This window comes from Schistocerca gregaria, chromosome 8 (assembly GCF_023897955.1).
Source record: "Schistocerca gregaria isolate iqSchGreg1 chromosome 8, iqSchGreg1.2, whole genome shotgun sequence".
NCBI classification, from domain to species: domain Eukaryota; kingdom Metazoa; phylum Arthropoda; class Insecta; order Orthoptera; family Acrididae; genus Schistocerca; species Schistocerca gregaria.
Window position 1 is genome coordinate 238,358,228 of NC_064927.1, and position 17,867 is coordinate 238,376,094.

Sequence of the window (17,867 nt, forward strand, 5' to 3'; positions counted from 1 at the left end):
CTTTGACTCTGATTTCTTTGGACTGCTTTGTTGTAGCTCATGCTAGGTGCGTAACTTGTTCTCCTGCTATGTTTGTTCATTATGTCTCAGTGATTAATAAATGCATATTTGATACTTAGTGTGTGGTATTGCCGACCAACATGTGACAGCCATAGTGGTGACCCCAGAATCATCATTGTCTCATTGTGGGTTATATTGTGCTTGTTTTTGTAAGTTACGAACTTCGTGTGCCAGCCCCCTGTTTGCCGCCACAATGAATCTACCAATGTCTTTTGACTACGAATGGACAAGTGTACCTACTTCGAATTTGGTTAAAAGTAAACAATTATTTACACCAGGCCACCCACAACATGGCCACCGCCAAGCGTGGCAGCACAACAGCCACAACATGGACATTGGAAGCCACCTAACAACAATGTGGACGATCTTCCTGTTAAAGACATTTTTGTTTATCCTTCATCTATGCCGTCACCTGCAGGACAGTTCCAGAACTGCAAATTGAACATGTCTATGCGTGGGGTAGCAACCCCCCCCCCCCCCCCTGCCTCGATCTCGCTGGTTTCCGCAACTGTTGCACCGTGGTTGCACCATGATCGCCTTCCACCCACTTTCGCAATGGCACCGGCCATTCCACCCACACTGGTTGCTGGGTCAGCCCCCCCGGGGCTTCACTGCATCTGCCCCCTGTCTGCCATTGCAATGGCACCGGCCATTACACCCGCGCTATGTTTTTCGTCTGGCTTGCAGATTGGACACACCATGCCGACTTATACACTGGCTCCCTCTGCCCCATGTTCTGCATGTGGCCACCACCCCACTCAGATCTCGGGTGACTCACCATTCACCACTACCGCACTTCCGCTGTCTGAGGCATGCTGCTCTGCTCGCACCGATGTCTGTCTGCCGGTTCTGCCTCAACATGTGTTACTTGGCAGGCTCCCTAAGCTACCTGCTTAGCAAAAAGACAATCCAAAAACTGGGTTCATTTTAGCGGACCACCTCCTGGACATCCACGGCATTTCTGACGATGGCATTTGTTTTGTGTGCCTGATGAACTGCCTCCACACAGATAAGGAAATCAGTGACTTGCTCTTCTCACCACCCATCTCACACAAATATTTGAAGGCCAAATCATTGCTTATCGAGCACCTTTCCCATTCTATGCCAGAGGATTTCCAACAAATTATTCATAAGGACCATCTTGATGACTGCACCCCTTTGCAACTTTGGCAGTGCCTACATGCTTTAATTGATGATCAAGTATTACCTGACGCCACCTTTTGGACATTGTGGAAGGTTAAATTGCCTTCACATCTGCAACTTCATCTACTGTCTCATGTCGATGACCCACTAGAGGTTCATTTACGCATGTTGGATCAGGCTTATGCTATCATTTGTCACCCACACTGCCTGTCATGAATGACATCTCCATCTCCCTCAACTGGCATGCCTTCACCTCCAGTTTCATACTCAGCCAGTAGAGGCCAGTGCAGTCGCCTCAACGTCTCAGCTGCCAGCCAGGAGCTGCCACCTAGCGGTCTTCAGGAGTTGCTGCCAGCACGCTCCCGACAGCCTCCGACCCTGCCCGAGCAGCAACCGAATCTGCTACTGGCCCCGATGCAGTCAGCTGTGGCCCTCTTCCACGTCCATCGCTGCGCCACTCACTTGTCATGCAATGCCTCTATGCTACAGACATGTCAATGGGCATCCGCTTTCTCATTGACACTGGTGCCAATGTTATTGTCATCCTGGCCAAGCATGCCATCGATACGCTGTCACTTTCTACCCTCTCCTTGATTGCCACCAATCATTCTCCTATTGTAGTTCATGTGCCCATCAAGATGCTGCTTCGTCTATCACCATTGGACCTTGCATGTTGCAAACATGGATGAACCTGTGATTGGGTTGGATTTTCTACACCATTACAAACTTTCACCAGACCTGCAGGCTGCTGTGCTCTACCATGCGTCTGCCTCTACTGTTCCGTGCTCATGTGGAGTTCAGCAAGGCTTCGCTCTCCAGCTCCTTGGCTACCACTTTCCACATGTGCCTCCTTGGTCAAGTGCATTACTACACAGCCCTCTGATCTCTCCCATGTGCACTCACAAATCGATGAACTCCACACCCATAATGATGCCTTATGCACCCACAACGCCTCTGCCTCCACCGAATTGTCACATGCACGGTGTACCATACATCGCTTATCTGCAGCTTCACAGTGAGGTCCCCCACATGCCCCTACAGCGTCTTCTCACCAGTCTGCTCCTGTGTTGAGCATTCCACCGCCTGCTGTTGTTTTCTCACCACCATGGGTAAATCTACAATCTGCATGTTTCGCTCATACATCATCCCTTCCTTCGCTGACACACTGTCTATGCTGCCCCGGTTCACAAAGGTCAGTGAACCAACACCTATTCACCTGGTTCCCAAAACGGACAGCACCCTACACATGTGCAGGGACTACAGGCATCTTAAGGCTCACACCATTATCGATAACTACCCCATTGCTCACATACAGGATTGCACACAATTACTTCATGGTTCTAATTTTTCTCCATTTTAAATTTTTTTCCGAGGTGTACCATCAGATCCCTATGCATCCATTGGATATTCCTAAGACAGCCTTCATCACACCCTTTGGCCTATTTGAATACTGTTACATACTTTATGGGTTGAAGTGCTGCACAGACATGGCAGCAGTTCATTGATTCCATTTTGCTTCCTCTGCCATTTGCTTACACTTACTTAAATGATATACTGATCTTTTCCTCCTCCGCTGAGGAGCATCAAGTTCACCTTGATGCAGTTCATTCAGCCCTTGCTGCCAATGGTGTGGTGATGAACCATGATAAATCTCAACTGTGTTCCCAGTCAGTGACATTCCTAGGCCATACCGTGTCCAATGATGGCCTCCGGCTGATGAGTTCTCATGTCACAATCACACTTTAACCCCCTGTCCCTGAGTATTGTGTTCAGATCTGTTGTTTTCTGGGTATGGCTAACTTTTATTACTGCCATATTCCTCAGGCCGCCTACATCCAAATGGCCCTCACCGATGCCCTCTCCGGAAAAAAACACTACTGGGAAACAGAAGTTGGAGTGGACCAAACCCATGCTCAACACTTTTGGTAACCTTAAAATTGCCCTTGCCAAGGCCGTCACACTCACCACCCTGATCCTGAGGCCCATGTCTCGATCACTACTGTTGCCAGTGACTCAGCTTTGGGCACTGTTTTACAACAGCACACTGCCAACTCCACCCAACCCCTTTGCTTCTTTTCCAAGAAACTGACTAATAGTCAGTGTAAATAGTTGCTTTCGACCAAGAGCTCCTCGCAGTGTACAAGGTGATTAAACATTTCCATAGTGACCTTGAGGGGCAACCATTCATGATCTATACAGATCACAAGCCACTAATGGATGCTATTCTTAATCCAGCTAAGGACCTTCCACCAATGTGTTTCTGCCATATGGACTACGTCTGTCAGCACTCTTCCAACGCGTGCTATATCCGTGGCATGGAGAATGTTGTGGCAGACTACCTTTCCCACATCTGCATGCTAACCGCACTGCTGAATCTGCCTGAGCTCACCCGGCTATAGGCCGAAGATGATGATATACAGTGAATAATATCAGACAACGAGTCATCGCTCTGTGTCATGCCCTATATACTACACAGGTCAATGATCCCTGTTGTTTGTGATACTTCTATGGGCACACCCCACTCCCTGGTCCCCACTGCCCTTTGTCATGGGGTCTTTACTGTCTTGCATGGCTTGGCCCACCCTGGAACGCAAGCCATGGTGCAGCTGGTTATGGACTGTTTTGTCTGGCCTGGCATGAAGCACGACTGCTGCATTTGGACCTGTGCGTGCGTCCCGTGCCTGCGCAGCAAGGTTGGCAGGCATGCTCAACCTCCATTGGGCAAGTTTGACATTCCAAAGGGGCGTCTTCGGCACATCCATATTGACATCGTTGGTCCCCTGCCCCCTTTTGAGTGTTGCAGATACACCTCATCGATCATCGACTGTGTGACCCACTGGGTCGAGGCGGACCCGCTTATTGACATCATAGCTGAGACCATTGCATGTTCTTTCGTCTCAGTGTGGGTTGTTCATTTCAGCTGTCCCCTGTCTCTCACAACTGACCAAGGATGCCAGTTTGAGTTCATCCTCTTTGCACAGCTCTGTGAACTCTGCAATATAGCCAAATTTCATGCCACGGCTTACCACTTTCAGGCGAACGGCCTGGTCGAACGGTGGCACCAGTCACTCAAGGCCGTACTTATGTGCCTCAGCTGCCTATGGTCCAAGGCCCTATTCATTCAGCCCATAAAGAAGACTTGAACACCTCACTTGCTGAGATTCTATACTGCAAACCCCTCCTCCTACCTGCTGATTTTGTTGAGGATACACTGTCAGCTGCTACTGTGGATTTACCCACTCTGGCTGAATGGCTTCATACGCACATTGCACACCTCCACACACCCCTCCCACACCCTCACTCTAGCCCGCCTTTGTTCATTTACAAGGACCTTGCTTCATGCGACTTAGTGATGCTGTGGGATGGCACTGTGCGAGCAGCCTTGCAGCCATCTTATTTGGGCCTTCACCACATGCTACATAATGGTACGAACATGTTTGATGTCCACCTACATGAACAACCAGAGACTGTGTGTGTTAATCAACTGGAACTGGCATGGTCACTCAGCGATCTGCCTCCTGCTGCTGCCGACCTACCTTCGGCCAATGTCTCTCTGCTTGTGCAGCCATTGGAACCATGGACACTTGCCCTGCAGATTCTGATGCACCTACTTCTCTTGCCAACCGCCACCTACAAGGGGGGGGGGGGGGGGGGCACCTCTGTGGCATCTCTGGAGCAAAGTGCCCTATCTTTGACTCCTGTTTCTTTGGACTGCTCTGTTCATTATGTCTCAGTGATGCATATTCAATATTTAGTATGTGTTATTACTGACCAACCTAATGTGATAACCACAGACTGATTAACTGTTATTAACTTAGATATCTTTTCAGGTTGGTGATATGTGTGATTGATTTCCTATGGGAATCAGTTGTTTGGAATCCAGCAAACAGCCAGTCATTTGTGAATAGAGGTGGTCCATACCAGCTTTTGGATGTTCTTGAGGTATCTGAAAGTCCAATTATTGTATTTATTTTCAATTATTTTACAATATTGTGTGAGTGTGTTTGACAGAGAGACAAATAATACTATTTTTCCTGCTTCCATTTTAACATTTGTAGTTATTCTAAGATTTATTTTTAAGATAAACTGTTCTTAATTGGTGATGGCTGTCATTCTTGCTTCCAATGACTTCACATAATGACTCATAGTATTGAGAGCCTGAACCAATAACGGAAAGTGCACACTTACTCTATGGTCATATCTCTACTCAACAACAGATGCAGTCCCAAAGAAGCTTCCTGAAATCACCTAAAGACTCACTGTCCCATCTGAGAAGGCAGGGTTAGAAGTATGGAAGAGGGCAGAGAATTGTCTCTGCAAGTAGTTGATGGCAGCTTAACAGTTACCCCTGGATGCAGAGGAAGCTGGAAGTTGTGCAAGGCAATATATAGAATGCACTGAACAATTTACAGTCAGAAATGGCAAGAGACAAGCTGGAAAAAAAAACAGAGCTTCTGTGCAGTGAACTGAATTGTTGTTACGGGCAGCATTGTCTTACAGTAATGTAATTCAGTTTCTGATGAACCAAACATTTTACACAGAGAATGATCTTTTGAAAGCCTTTCCAATTGCTTTAGACATTGCAAAGTTTTCACACATGTAATAGAAAGAGGAAAAATACACACATCAAAAAAAAGTTTTGCATCACCTCGGTTCCGAGAGTTCTGGAACCTGTACAGAAAGTAGGAACAGAGATCAACATAAACATAATGTTCGCTCTTGTTATTGCTCATGAAAACCACACATTGCATGTTGCACCACTATACATTGAGACTTTCAGAGGTGGTGGTACAGATTGCTGCAAACACCGGTATCTCTAATACCCAGTAGAACGTCCTCTTCCATTGACACATACCTGTATTTGTCATGGCATACTATCCACAAGTTCATTAAGGTACTGTTGGTCCAGATTGTTCCACTCCTCAATGGGAATTTGGTATAGATCCTCAAAGTGGTTGGTGAATCACGTTCTCCATAGTCAGTGCTTGATAGGGTCATGTCTAGAGAACATGATAGCCACTCTAGTTGGGCGATGTCATTATTCTGAAGGAAGTCATTCACAAGATGTGCACCATGGGGGCACGAATTGTCATCCATGAAGACAAATGTCTTGCCAACATCCTGCCAATATAGCTGCAGTATCGGTTAGAGGATGGCATTCACGTATTGTACAGCTGTCATGGCACCTTCCATGACCACCAGCAGCGGACGTTGGCCCCACATAATGCCACCCCAAAACAGCAGGGAACCTCCACCGTGTTGTACTCACTGGACAGTGTGTTTGAGGCATTCAGCATGACCGGCTTGCCTCCAAACATGTCTCTGACAATTGTCTGGTTGAGGGCATATGCAACACTCATCGGTGAAGAGAACGTGATGCCAATCCTGAGCGGTCCATTTGGCGTGTTGTTGGGCCCATCTGTACTATGCTGCAGGCTATTGTTGTTGCAAAGATGGACCTCGCCATGGATGTTGGGTGTGAAGTTGTGCATCATGCAGCCTATTGTGCACAGTTTGAGTCGTAACATGATGTCCTGTGGCTGCACGAAAAGCATTATTCAACATGGTGGCATTGCTGTCAGGGGCCCTCTGAGCCATAATCCATAGGTAGCAGTCATCCAATGCAGTAGTAGCCCTTGGGCGGCCTGAGTGAGGCCTGTCATCAACAGTTCCTGTCTCTCTGTATCTTCTCCATGTCTGAACAACATTGCTTTGGTTCACTCCAAGATGCCTGGAAGCTTCCCTTGTTGAGAGCCCTTCCTGCATGGTGCCAACTTGAGAATAATAACAAAAGCACATATAAAAAGGAAGAGGCTTGTGACATTATTGGTTGGTAGGCACCAAAGGATAGGTGTGGCACTAATCAGTAATGGTTTCACCCTCTATGGAAAGTGGCCTTTTTCTTTGGCTTTGTTAGCTGTGTCTTCAGTGTATCTGTTGAATGTAGGTGACTGAAATTGGTGTGTGCTGTCACTTTTGTCCTGTGTGATGATGATAGAAGGAAAAGGGTGAAAACTGGTACCAGCATGAAAACTGGCACCAGCACATAACATACTCCTCTTGAAGAGCACCAAAGCTGCAGCTGAGCTATCCAGCAGACAGATCACCAGCAACAGTGTCACATGGCCTCATTTCGTGGGACACTGTGGAGAGGTGTAAAATTTAATATACACTACTGGCCATTAAAATTGCTGCACCATGAAGATTACGTGGTACAGATGCAAAATTTAACTGTCAGGAAGAAGATGCTGTTATATGCTAATGATTAGCTTTTCAGATCATTCACACAAGGTTGGTGCCGGTGGCAACAGCTGCAACATGCTGACATGAGGAAAGCTTCCAAATGATTTCTCATACACAAACAGCAGTTGACCGGCGTTCCCTGGCAAAACATTTTTGTGATGCCTCATGTAAGGAGGAGAAATGCGTACCATCACGTTTGGGGACGTTTGCAAGACAACAACCATCTGCACGAACAGTTCAGCAATGTTTGCAGCAGCATGGACTATCAGCTCAGAGACCATGGCTGCAGTTACCCTTGACGCTGCATCACAGGCAGGAGCGCCTGCAATGGTGTACTCAATGATGAACCTTTGTGCACAAATGGCAAAACATCATTTTTTTGGATGAATACAGGTTCTGTTTACAGCATCATGATGGTCGCATCCATGTTTGGCGACATCATGGTGAACGCACATTGGAAGTACGTATTCATCATCGCCATACTGGCGTATCACCTGGCATGATGGTATGGGGTGCCATTGGTTACACGTCTCGGTCTCCTCTTGTTCGCATTGATGGCACTTTGAACAGTGGACATTACATTTCAGATGTGTTACAACCTGTGGCTCTACCCTCCATTCGATCCCCGCGAAACCCTACATTTCAGCAGGATAATGCACGACCGCATATTGCAGGTCCTGTATGGGCCTTTCTGGATAAAGAAAATGTTCAGCTGCTGCCCTGGCCAGCACATTCTCCAGATCTCTCACCAATTTAAAATGTCTGGTCAATGGTGGCCGAGCAACTGGCTCGTCACAATATGGCAGTGACTACTCCTGATGAACTGTGGTATCATGTTGAAGTTGCATGGGTAGCTGTACCTGTACACACCATCCAAGCTCTGTTTGATTCAATGCCCAGGCATATCAAGGCCGTTATTATGGCCAGCAAGCTCTGTTTGACTCAATGCCCAGGCGTATCAAGGCTGTTATTATGGCCAGAGGTGGTTGTTCTGGGTACTGATTTCTCAGGATCTATGCACCCAAATTATGTGAAAATGTAATCACATGTCAGTTCTAGTATAATATATTTGTCCAATGAATACCCATTTATCATCTGCATTTCTTCTTGGTGTAGCAATTTTAATGGCCAGTGGTGTAGTACATTGGTGCAAAGTCTGATGGTTGGGAACTCGATGCCACCATTTCTCCTCCCTTTAATGAAAGTTTCTTCCAACACTAGGACTGGAAATGGCTAGCTCTAAATCAATTACCATGGATTTGTTGTGCATTGATGACCTTGGCTGTGAGATGAAAGAACATATGATTGACTGCATACCTGGGAAGTTATTCCAGTACACAATATAAGATTGTGGACAAGTTAACTAAACTGCTAAGTTTTACCCTGTTGGCACTCGGAAACCTTTCTCTTTCTGATAACATGCAAACGGGATAGCTGGTACACTTTTGCATTCATTCACTGAATTCTGTCCTGCAGCACAGTTTATTAGGACAAAAGCTAAGGTAAAAATGTTTGTAATCTATAAAAATATGCAATAAGATTATTGTATAAATGCAGTTACCAGACATACTGCAGACACTTCTACAAGGAGCGTGAGATTCTTAATACAGGCAATGTTGGAGGATTGTTCCAAAAGTAACCAACCTTATTTTTTATTGTTGAAACCAATGATGGTAACTGGGCATGCATACACTCTATTTCTGTAGGCATACATAGTTCACATGCTTGATTTTTTTCCTGACTGCAGAAACAATGAGTCACTACCTAGCCATTGGCAAGCAAACGCATTTAAGTCGTAGTCATCAAATATTGTACTGTGGGCAAACTGACAGAAAAGTGGAACAACTTTATTGCATCAAATGTTATCTTAAGCTTGGTGATTTTCAAATTGAAACAATTTGCAAGATGCAACAGGTGTTTGGGGATGAGGAAATGGGTACCACACAGATAAAAGAGAGACACGAGCACTTTGAAGATGGCTGCTCATCAGTGAACAGTGAAGCTGGTTCAGGAAAGCCCTCAGCAAAGGAAAATGAAGTTGTTACTGATCATGTAAAGACTCTGGTGATGCAGGATAGACAAATCATGACTACAGAACTTGCAGCTGAGGTTAAAACTTGATCCATTCAGTCCATTTTAATGGAACATTAGGACCTCAGGAGGTTCTCAGAGAAATTAGTGCCAAAGTTGCTAACAAATCGGCAGAAGCAACTTCATTTGGAGATTGTACAGCACATGATAGATATAGTGGATAATAATCCTATCTTTCTTAACATGATGATCACAGATGATGAGTCCTGGGTTTATAGGTATGACCAAGAAACAAATTTATGGTCATTGCAATTGAAGCATCCATCATCCCTGAGACCCGTAAAAAGTGAGGGATGTCAACAGTAATGTGAAAATCACACTAAATATATTTTTTGACCCCAGTGGCATGGTCCATCATGAGTACATCCCAAAAGGTACTTATGTTAATAAGCAGTGAAGCAGTGAGAAACAGCTGGACTTGTGGGCTGCAGTCATTTGAGACCTTTACCGCAATAATGCACCCACTCATTGTTCTCAATTAATTCAGAGTTATTCAACCGAACACAACACAGCTGTAGTTTGGCAGCCTCCCTATTGCTCTGACGTAGCACCTCTGGCTTTTCCCTAATGAAAAAGACTGAAAGGGAGCAGATTTCAGAACAGGGAAGACATTACGCAGAATTTGATGGAGCAGCTCTTCTCCATACCAGAAGAAGCTTTCCACCAATGCTTCCAGCAGTGGCAGCAGTGCTGGGAGAGATATGTAGAAGCTGAAGGGGACTACTTTGATGGTAACTAGCATCAAATGATTGTATCTGAATAAAGATTGATTTTATAAATAAAAGTCAGATACTTTTTGAGCAGCCCTTTTATTACTTCCTGGTAGCTTTTGTGCCTAATAATAAAAGTGGAAGGCTGCATCAAAACAGTCACAAAAAAAAATGAATTTAAAAAGAACTGTGAAATTCACAACCACAGTCGTATAAGTAACATGTATTTTCAAACAGACTATGTCTCCATGTCTAACATTCAGAATGGAAATACTTTTGGATTAAAGGAGACCACTCACCAAAAAGCAGAAATGTTGAGTTGTTGATAGGCAAACACAAACCAAAGAAAACTAGCTAGATTTTGGAGTTATCCTTTGATGAGTTAGAGTAAAATACACACACCTATGCCCCTGTCTGGTACCAGTTCTGTTTTTTGGCAGGTGGACTGGTTGTGATGGGAGTAGTGTCTAGTGGGGTGGGTTGCGGGGGAGGCAGGCAGGGGACACGAGGCAGATCAGCGATTGGCAGTTGGTTTGTTGGCTAGGAATGCGAGAGAGAGATAAATGAGTTAGGCATATAAGGCATGGCTGAAGGGAACAGTGGGGAGCTACACAGGCTGAAGGCATCATGGGGATCATGAGTTGGGAGGGAGTGACAGGATGGAGAAAAAAAAAAAAATACTCTTGGGTGAAGGGTGCGGGCATAATGGGTTACCTGAGGTGAGGGCAAGATGAATAAAGGAGTGAAGGATGTGTTATAAGGATAACTCTCCTCTCCATAGTCCACAGAAGCTGGTGGTTGAGGGAAGGTTACAGATGATCTGGTTTATGAATCAGTCGTTGCTGTTGAACATGTTATTCTCGGCTGCATGTTGTACCACTGGGTAGTCAACTTTGTTTGTGGCATAAGTTTCGACAGCTGGTTGGTAGTCATACCAACTTAAGAAGCCATGCAGTGCTTGCAGGAGATGATATATAACATGGCTGCTCTCATGCAGGGCCCAGCCAGTGATGGGGTAGGATAACCTGTGACAGGATTGGAGTAAGAGGTGTTGAGTGTGGGGATTGGGCAGGTCTTCCACCTTAGTCTGCCACAGGTCTTTGCCGTGTATTTGTTTGTAGATTGGTAGGTAGTTGTGGGTCAGGATGTGGTTGGTAAAGAGAATAAGGAATGAGGAGGTGGGTCTGGACTCTGAGGGAGTTGGGAGAGGTAGGGTTCCATAGCAGCAGAGCCACAGGGATGAGGGATGTTGATGTGTAGGGAGCTGGCATCAACAGTAACTTCAATTGACTTCAGTAGTGATTGGAGGTTGTTTTGGGCTTTGGGGTTAGGATCACTCTGTTGGTGCAGGAATCAGACAGTTGCCAGAGGCTTTCCATCAGGTAGTCACTGCAACTCATCATGGCAGTGGTGGAGCCTTTGTCTGCAGGGTGGATGATTAAATAAGAATCTGTTTTCAGGTTTCATATGATTCTTCTGCTGAAAAGTTAGTGTTCTTAACAAGGGAGCTTTATTCGATGAGATTTCGGGATTGCAGCCGGATCACGTTGACTTCTTGCCACGATATTTCGGCTGGCAATCGTCCAGCCATCTTCAGGTGAGTGTGCGTCACTGGAGACTGCAAGTTCCGGGAGTCAGCTTTATAGCAAAAATTGGCGCGAAAACGCATGCGCATTGGCCACCGTCACAGGAGCGTCCTCTGTCGAAGTCCGCGCCCTTTGGAGCTACTGTTCTATCTTTGGAGCGCAGGCACATGCGTAAAGGTGAAAACTACATGTCCGCCCTCTGTCGGAATGCGCGCCCGCGTCGCTAAAACAGACGTCAGATGTCGCTAGACGTGTCATTTAGAATAAACCGTCTTCTCTCAGAGGAAATTAGAGAGATCACCGGGTCCCAAGCCTTGTCCAGTTGAAAACCGCCGTCACGATTTATAAGATTTTGCGCTAGGCGTATCTCCACAGATTCTTTAATAACGGAATCCCAAAAAGTTTTCGCTGGGGCCAAGATTTTCGTGGCCGAAAATTCCATAGCGTGTCCTGTGGTAATACAATGCTCAGCTACGGCCGACTTACTGGGCTGCAAAAGGCGAGTGTGGCGTTCGTGTTCAACGCACCTTTCATGTACTGTGCGCGTCGTCTGACCGATGTAAGCTTTGCCACACTGGCAAGGAATTTTATAGATTCCGGCCTTCCGCAGACCCAGATCGTCCTTTACCGAACCGAGAAGGGCACTAATCTTCGCCGGTGGCCGGAAGATTACTTTTACTTGATGTTTCCTTAGGATCCTGCCTATTTTAGATGAAAGGTTGCCGGCGTATGGAAGGAACGCCCTGGACCTGAAAAGCTCCTTATCTTCTTGATGTGAGTGGTCACGTTTCTTCCTTTTTAGCGCTGCTCTAATCTGATGTGGAGAGTAACCATTACCTCTGAACACCGACTCTAAATGTTCCAGCTCCTTTGTAAGGCTGTCTCCATCAGAAACAACATGAGCCCGGTGCACCAACGTTCTAAGGACACCAGTAGTTTGTGAAGGATGATGACAACTCGACGCTTGCAGGTAGAGGTCCGTATGTGTGGGCTTACGGTAGACAGAATGCCCTAATGACCCGTCCACTCTCTTGGTAACCAAGACGTCCAAAAACGGCAAGCAACCATCCTTCTCTATTTCCATCGTGAACTGGATGTTATTGTGGATTGCATTCAGATGCTGCAAGAACCGTGACAGTTCTTCTTCACCATGGGGCCACACTACAAAAGTGTCATCTACGTACCGCCAGAATACACTCGGTTTAAGTTCTGCCGAATCTAGTGCCCTTTCCTCAAAGTCTTCCATAAAAAAGTTTGCTACCAAAGGCGAGAGAGGACTTCCCATGGCAACACCGTCAGTCTGCTCAAAATACTCGTTATTAAATAAAAAGTAGGTTGAGGAAAGGACGTGATGGAAAAGTGCTGTTATGTCGGCCGTGAACTTATTGCTGATGAGAGACAAAGAGTCCATAAGAGGAACCTTAGTGAAAAGTGAGATGACGTCGAAGCTGACTAGTAAGTCAGTTTCACTGAGCCGAAGTGACTTTAGTCTACTAATAAAGTCAGCCGAATTGCGAACATGATGCGCACACTTCCCCACAAAAGGTCTCAGTAGAGAGGCGAGATGTGTCGCCAAATCATACGTGGGGGCGTCGATATTACTGACGATCGGCCGTAAAGGAACCTCTTTCTTATGGATCTTCGGAAGACCGTATAACCTGGGTGGCACAGAACTGTGAGGTCTTAGTCTTTTCGCCACTTCTTGCGGAATAGAAGAAGAATTCAGCAGTGCTGATGTTTTCCTTTCCACTTTCGCTGTGGGGTCTTTGCCAATCTTCCGATACATTGGTTCATTCAGCAAGTTGTAAATCTTCTGATTATAGACCTCACGTGGCAAAAGCACTGTAGCGTTTCCCTTATCCGCTGGTAAGATCACTGTATGAGGATCTTCTCGTAGCTTTCGTAATGCGGCCCTTTCCATGGCAGAAATGTTGCTCTTCTGACGTGGAGCTTTCGTGAGTGCACGGCAGGTTTCACGTCTAATTTCTTCTGCAGCATCACTAGGAAGAGGTCTTACAGCTTCCTCATCAGCACTAATAAAATCAGTTAAAGGCAGGGTCCTCGGCGTAGGAGCGAAGTTCAGGCCTTTCCCAAGCACAGACAGTGTTACGTTGTCCAAAACTTTATCCGTTAAATTAACCACGGAGCGTCGTAAAGCATCTTCTTGCGGTAACGTTGCTGACAGCCGGGTGAACTTCGAAACCTGTCTTGATGTAGATTCTTTATGAACCCAGTCCGATTTAGCCCAGGTCACGCCATCGACCCATGCCCAGGAAAGTGATGGCAGGCTGGATGCAATCTCCATATGCAGATGAAACAGCTGTTTCGATATGGCGTCCAGTTCACGCCGAGTAAACCGGATCCTCTCCTTCACTAATGCCAAGCTCGCCTTTCGTGTAATGAATTTTGCAGCGGCGGTCTGGATAAAATGCCTCACTCTGGCAAACTTCGGTATAAGGCCATTGTCCCGACACTTCAGTAAAAAACACAGAGAACTTAACAGTCTCGCTCGCTTATTGCGTAGCTTGTCCAACCTCTGGATTTGTAATGCCATCGCCTCCCCGAAGAGGTATCTGATGTGATTCTTGAAGTTTTCCCGGCGTACTGAGTATTCGATGAGATTTCGGGATTGCAGCCGGATCACGTTGACTTCTTGACTTCGGACTGGGTTCATAAAGAATCTACATCAAGACAGGTTTCGAAGTTCACCCGGCTGTCAGCAACGTTACCGCAAGAAGATGCTTTACGACGCTCCGTGGTTAATTTAACGGATAAAGTTTTGGACAACGTAACACTGTCTGTGCTTGGGAAAGGCCTGAACTTCGCTCCTACGCCGAGGACCCTGCCTTTAACTGATTTTATTAGTGCTGTTGAGGAAGCTGTAAGACCTCTTCCTAGTGATGCTGCAGAAGAAATTAGACGTGAAACCTGCCGTGCACTCACGAAAGCTCCACGTCAGAAGAGCAACATTTCTGCCATGGAAAGGGCCGCATTACGAAAGCTACGAGAAGATCCTCATACAGTGATCTTACCAGCGGATAAGGGAAACGCTACAGTGCTTTTGCCACGTGAGGTCTATAATCAGAAGATTTACAACTTGCTGAATGAACCAATGTATCGGAAGATTGGCAAAGACCCCACAGCGAAAGTGGAAAGGAAAACATCAGCACTGCTGAATTCTTCTTCTATTCCGCAAGAAGTGGCGAAAAGACTAAGACCTCACAGTTCTGTGCCACCCAGGTTATACGGTCTTCCGAAGATCCATAAGAAAGAGGTTCCTTTACGGCCGATCGTCAGTAATATCGACGCCCCCACGTATGATTTGGCGACACATCTCGCCTCTCTACTGAGACCTTTTGTGGGGAAGTGTGCGCATCATGTTCGCAATTCGGCTGACTTTATTAGTAGACTAAAGTCACTTCGGCTCAGTGAAACTGACTTACTAGTCAGCTTCGACGTCATCTCACTTTTCACTAAGGTTCCTCTTATGGACTCTTTGTCTCTCATCAGCAATAAGTTCACGGCCGACATAACAGCACTTTTCCATCACGTCCTTTCCTCAACCTACTTTTTATTTAATAACGAGTATTTTGAGCAGACTGACGGTGTTGCCATGGGAAGTCCTCTCTCGCCTTTGGTAGCAAACTTTTTTATGGAAGACTTTGAGGAAAGGGCACTAGATTCGGCAGAACTTAAACCGAGTGTATTCTGGCGGTACGTAGATGACACTTTTGTAGTGTGGCCCCATGGTGAAGAAGAACTGTCACGGTTCTTGCAGCATCTGAATGCAATCCACAATAACATCCAGTTCACGATGGAAATAGAGAAGGATGGTTGCTTGCCGTTTTTGGACGTCTTGGTTACCAAGAGAGTGGACGGGTCATTAGGGCATTCTGTCTACCGTAAGCCCACACATACGGACCTCTACCTGCAAGCGTCGAGTTGTCATCATCCTTCACAAACTACTGGTGTCCTTAGAACGTTGGTGCACCGGGCTCATGTTGTTTCTGATGGAGACAGCCTTACAAAGGAGCTGGAACATTTAGAGTCGGTGTTCAGAGGTAATGGTTACTCTCCACATCAGATTAGAGCAGCGCTAAAAAGGAAGAAACGTGACCACTCACATCAAGAAGATAAGGAGCTTTTCAGGTCCAGGGCGTTCCTTCCATACGCCGGCAACCTTTCATCTAAAATAGGCAGGATCCTAAGGAAACATCAAGTAAAAGTAATCTTCCGGCCACCGGCGAAGATTAGTGCCCTTCTCGGTTCGGTAAAGGACGATCTGGGTCTGCGGAAGGCCGGAATCTATAAAATTCCTTGCCAGTGTGGCAAAGCTTACATCGGTCAGACGACGCGCACAGTACATGAAAGGTGCGTTGAACACGAACGCCACACTCGCCTTTTGCAGCCCAGTAAGTCGGCCGTAGCTGAGCATTGTATTACCACAGGACACGCTATGGAATTTTCGGCCACGAAAATCTTGGCCCCAGCGAAAACTTTTTGGGATTCCGTTATTAAAGAATCTGTGGAGATACGCCTAGCGCAAAATCTTATAAATCGTGACGGCGGTTTTCAACTGGACAAGGCTTGGGACCCGGTGATCTCTCTAATTTCCTCTGAGAGAAGACGGTTTATTCTAAATGACACGTCTAGCGACATCTGACGTCTGTTTTAGCGACGCGGGCGCGCATTCCGACAGAGGGCGGACATGTAGTTTTCACCTTTACGCATGTGCCTGCGCTCCAAAGATAGAACAGTAGCTCCAGAGGGCGCGGACTTCGACAGAGGACGCTCCTGTGACGGTGGCCAATGCGCATGCGTTTTCGCGCCAATTTTTTGCTATAAAGCTGACTCCCGGAACTTGCAGTCTCCAGTGACGCACACTCACCTGAAGATGGCTGGACGATTGCCAGCCGAAATATCGTGGCAAGAAGTCAACGTGATCCGGCTGCAATCCCGAAATCTCATCGAATACTCAGTACGCCGGGAAAACTTCAAGAATCACAAGGGAGCTTTATATTGTTATTCAGAAGTCTGTAAGAGGTCTGACATCAGGCAGGAAATGATACGTAGTCAGTAGTCTGTAAGAAGTCTGACATCAGGCAGCAAATGATACCTAGTCAGAAACAAAGCAAAAAGTACCTTAATAATCATTCTTGTAATTTATTGGAATATTTGGATTTGTGGGTGTAAATTCAAGATTTATTAATATTCATATCAAATATGTTTTAACTTTTCTACTGTATGGATGACTGATATTTGTCCTCAGAGTCTTTTGTTATGGAATACATGAATAAAACGTTCTTGGTTTTCCAGCCACGTCAATTCGAATAAAATCCTTGAGCTTTCGATGGCCATCTCCGCCATCGTCGTAAGGAGTTCACTGACTGTCAGGGCTACTACGGTTTCTTGCTTATATAGGCATGATGAAGTCATCAGTAGCCAATCAGATCAATCCAATGTGGTGCGCATGCGTAAGGCGACCCAGGCAGCTAGTGGAGCTATTGCCCGTAGCAGCACTGGTGATGTCAGGTGGTGCCAGGGGCATGTGCATGTTTGAAACTGCCGCTCCCATGTCGCACATCTGTCTCTGCTTTCTTTCAATGTCCAACACCCATTCCCATGCCCTGCTGAGTGTGTATCCCTAGCCTCGGTTGAAATTGTTGTTGTTTAAACGAATCTCGGCCACTTCCTTTATAACTGAGTTCCAATATGGAGATGCATGAACCAACACTTTTGTATTTTCGAACTGTATTTTATGTCCTTTTTCTAGGCAATGCTCCACTATGGCTGACTTGTCAAGCTCCCTTTGTTTTATATGGCACTTGTGCTCAGAACAACGCTTCACAACCATGTGAATTGTTTGTCCAACATACATGACCCCACATTCACAAGGTACACCACACACACTGGACGCTCGAAGAGCAATGTCGTCTTTAACAGGGCGCAACATATCTTGTATCTTGGTTGTGGGCCGGAACACTGGTCTTAGCCCATGTTTGAGCAACAGACGTCCTAACTTACTGCTAGTTGC

General features: G+C 46.2%; 1 protein-coding gene across 1 annotated transcript in view; it reads left to right on the forward strand.

The window, feature by feature from the left end:
• Nucleotides 1–1,446: 1,446 nt before the first annotated feature.
• The window catches only part of LOC126285135 (uncharacterized), a 49,915-nt gene continuing 33,494 nt past the window's right edge, over nt 1,447–17,867 (forward strand). Inside the window, exons 1-2 of the mRNA XM_049984455.1 lie at nt 1,447–1,622; nt 5,034–5,145. Coding sequence (XP_049840412.1) covers nt 1,447–1,622; nt 5,034–5,145 — 288 coding nt within the window. The remainder of the gene's footprint in view (nt 1,623–5,033; nt 5,146–17,867) is intronic.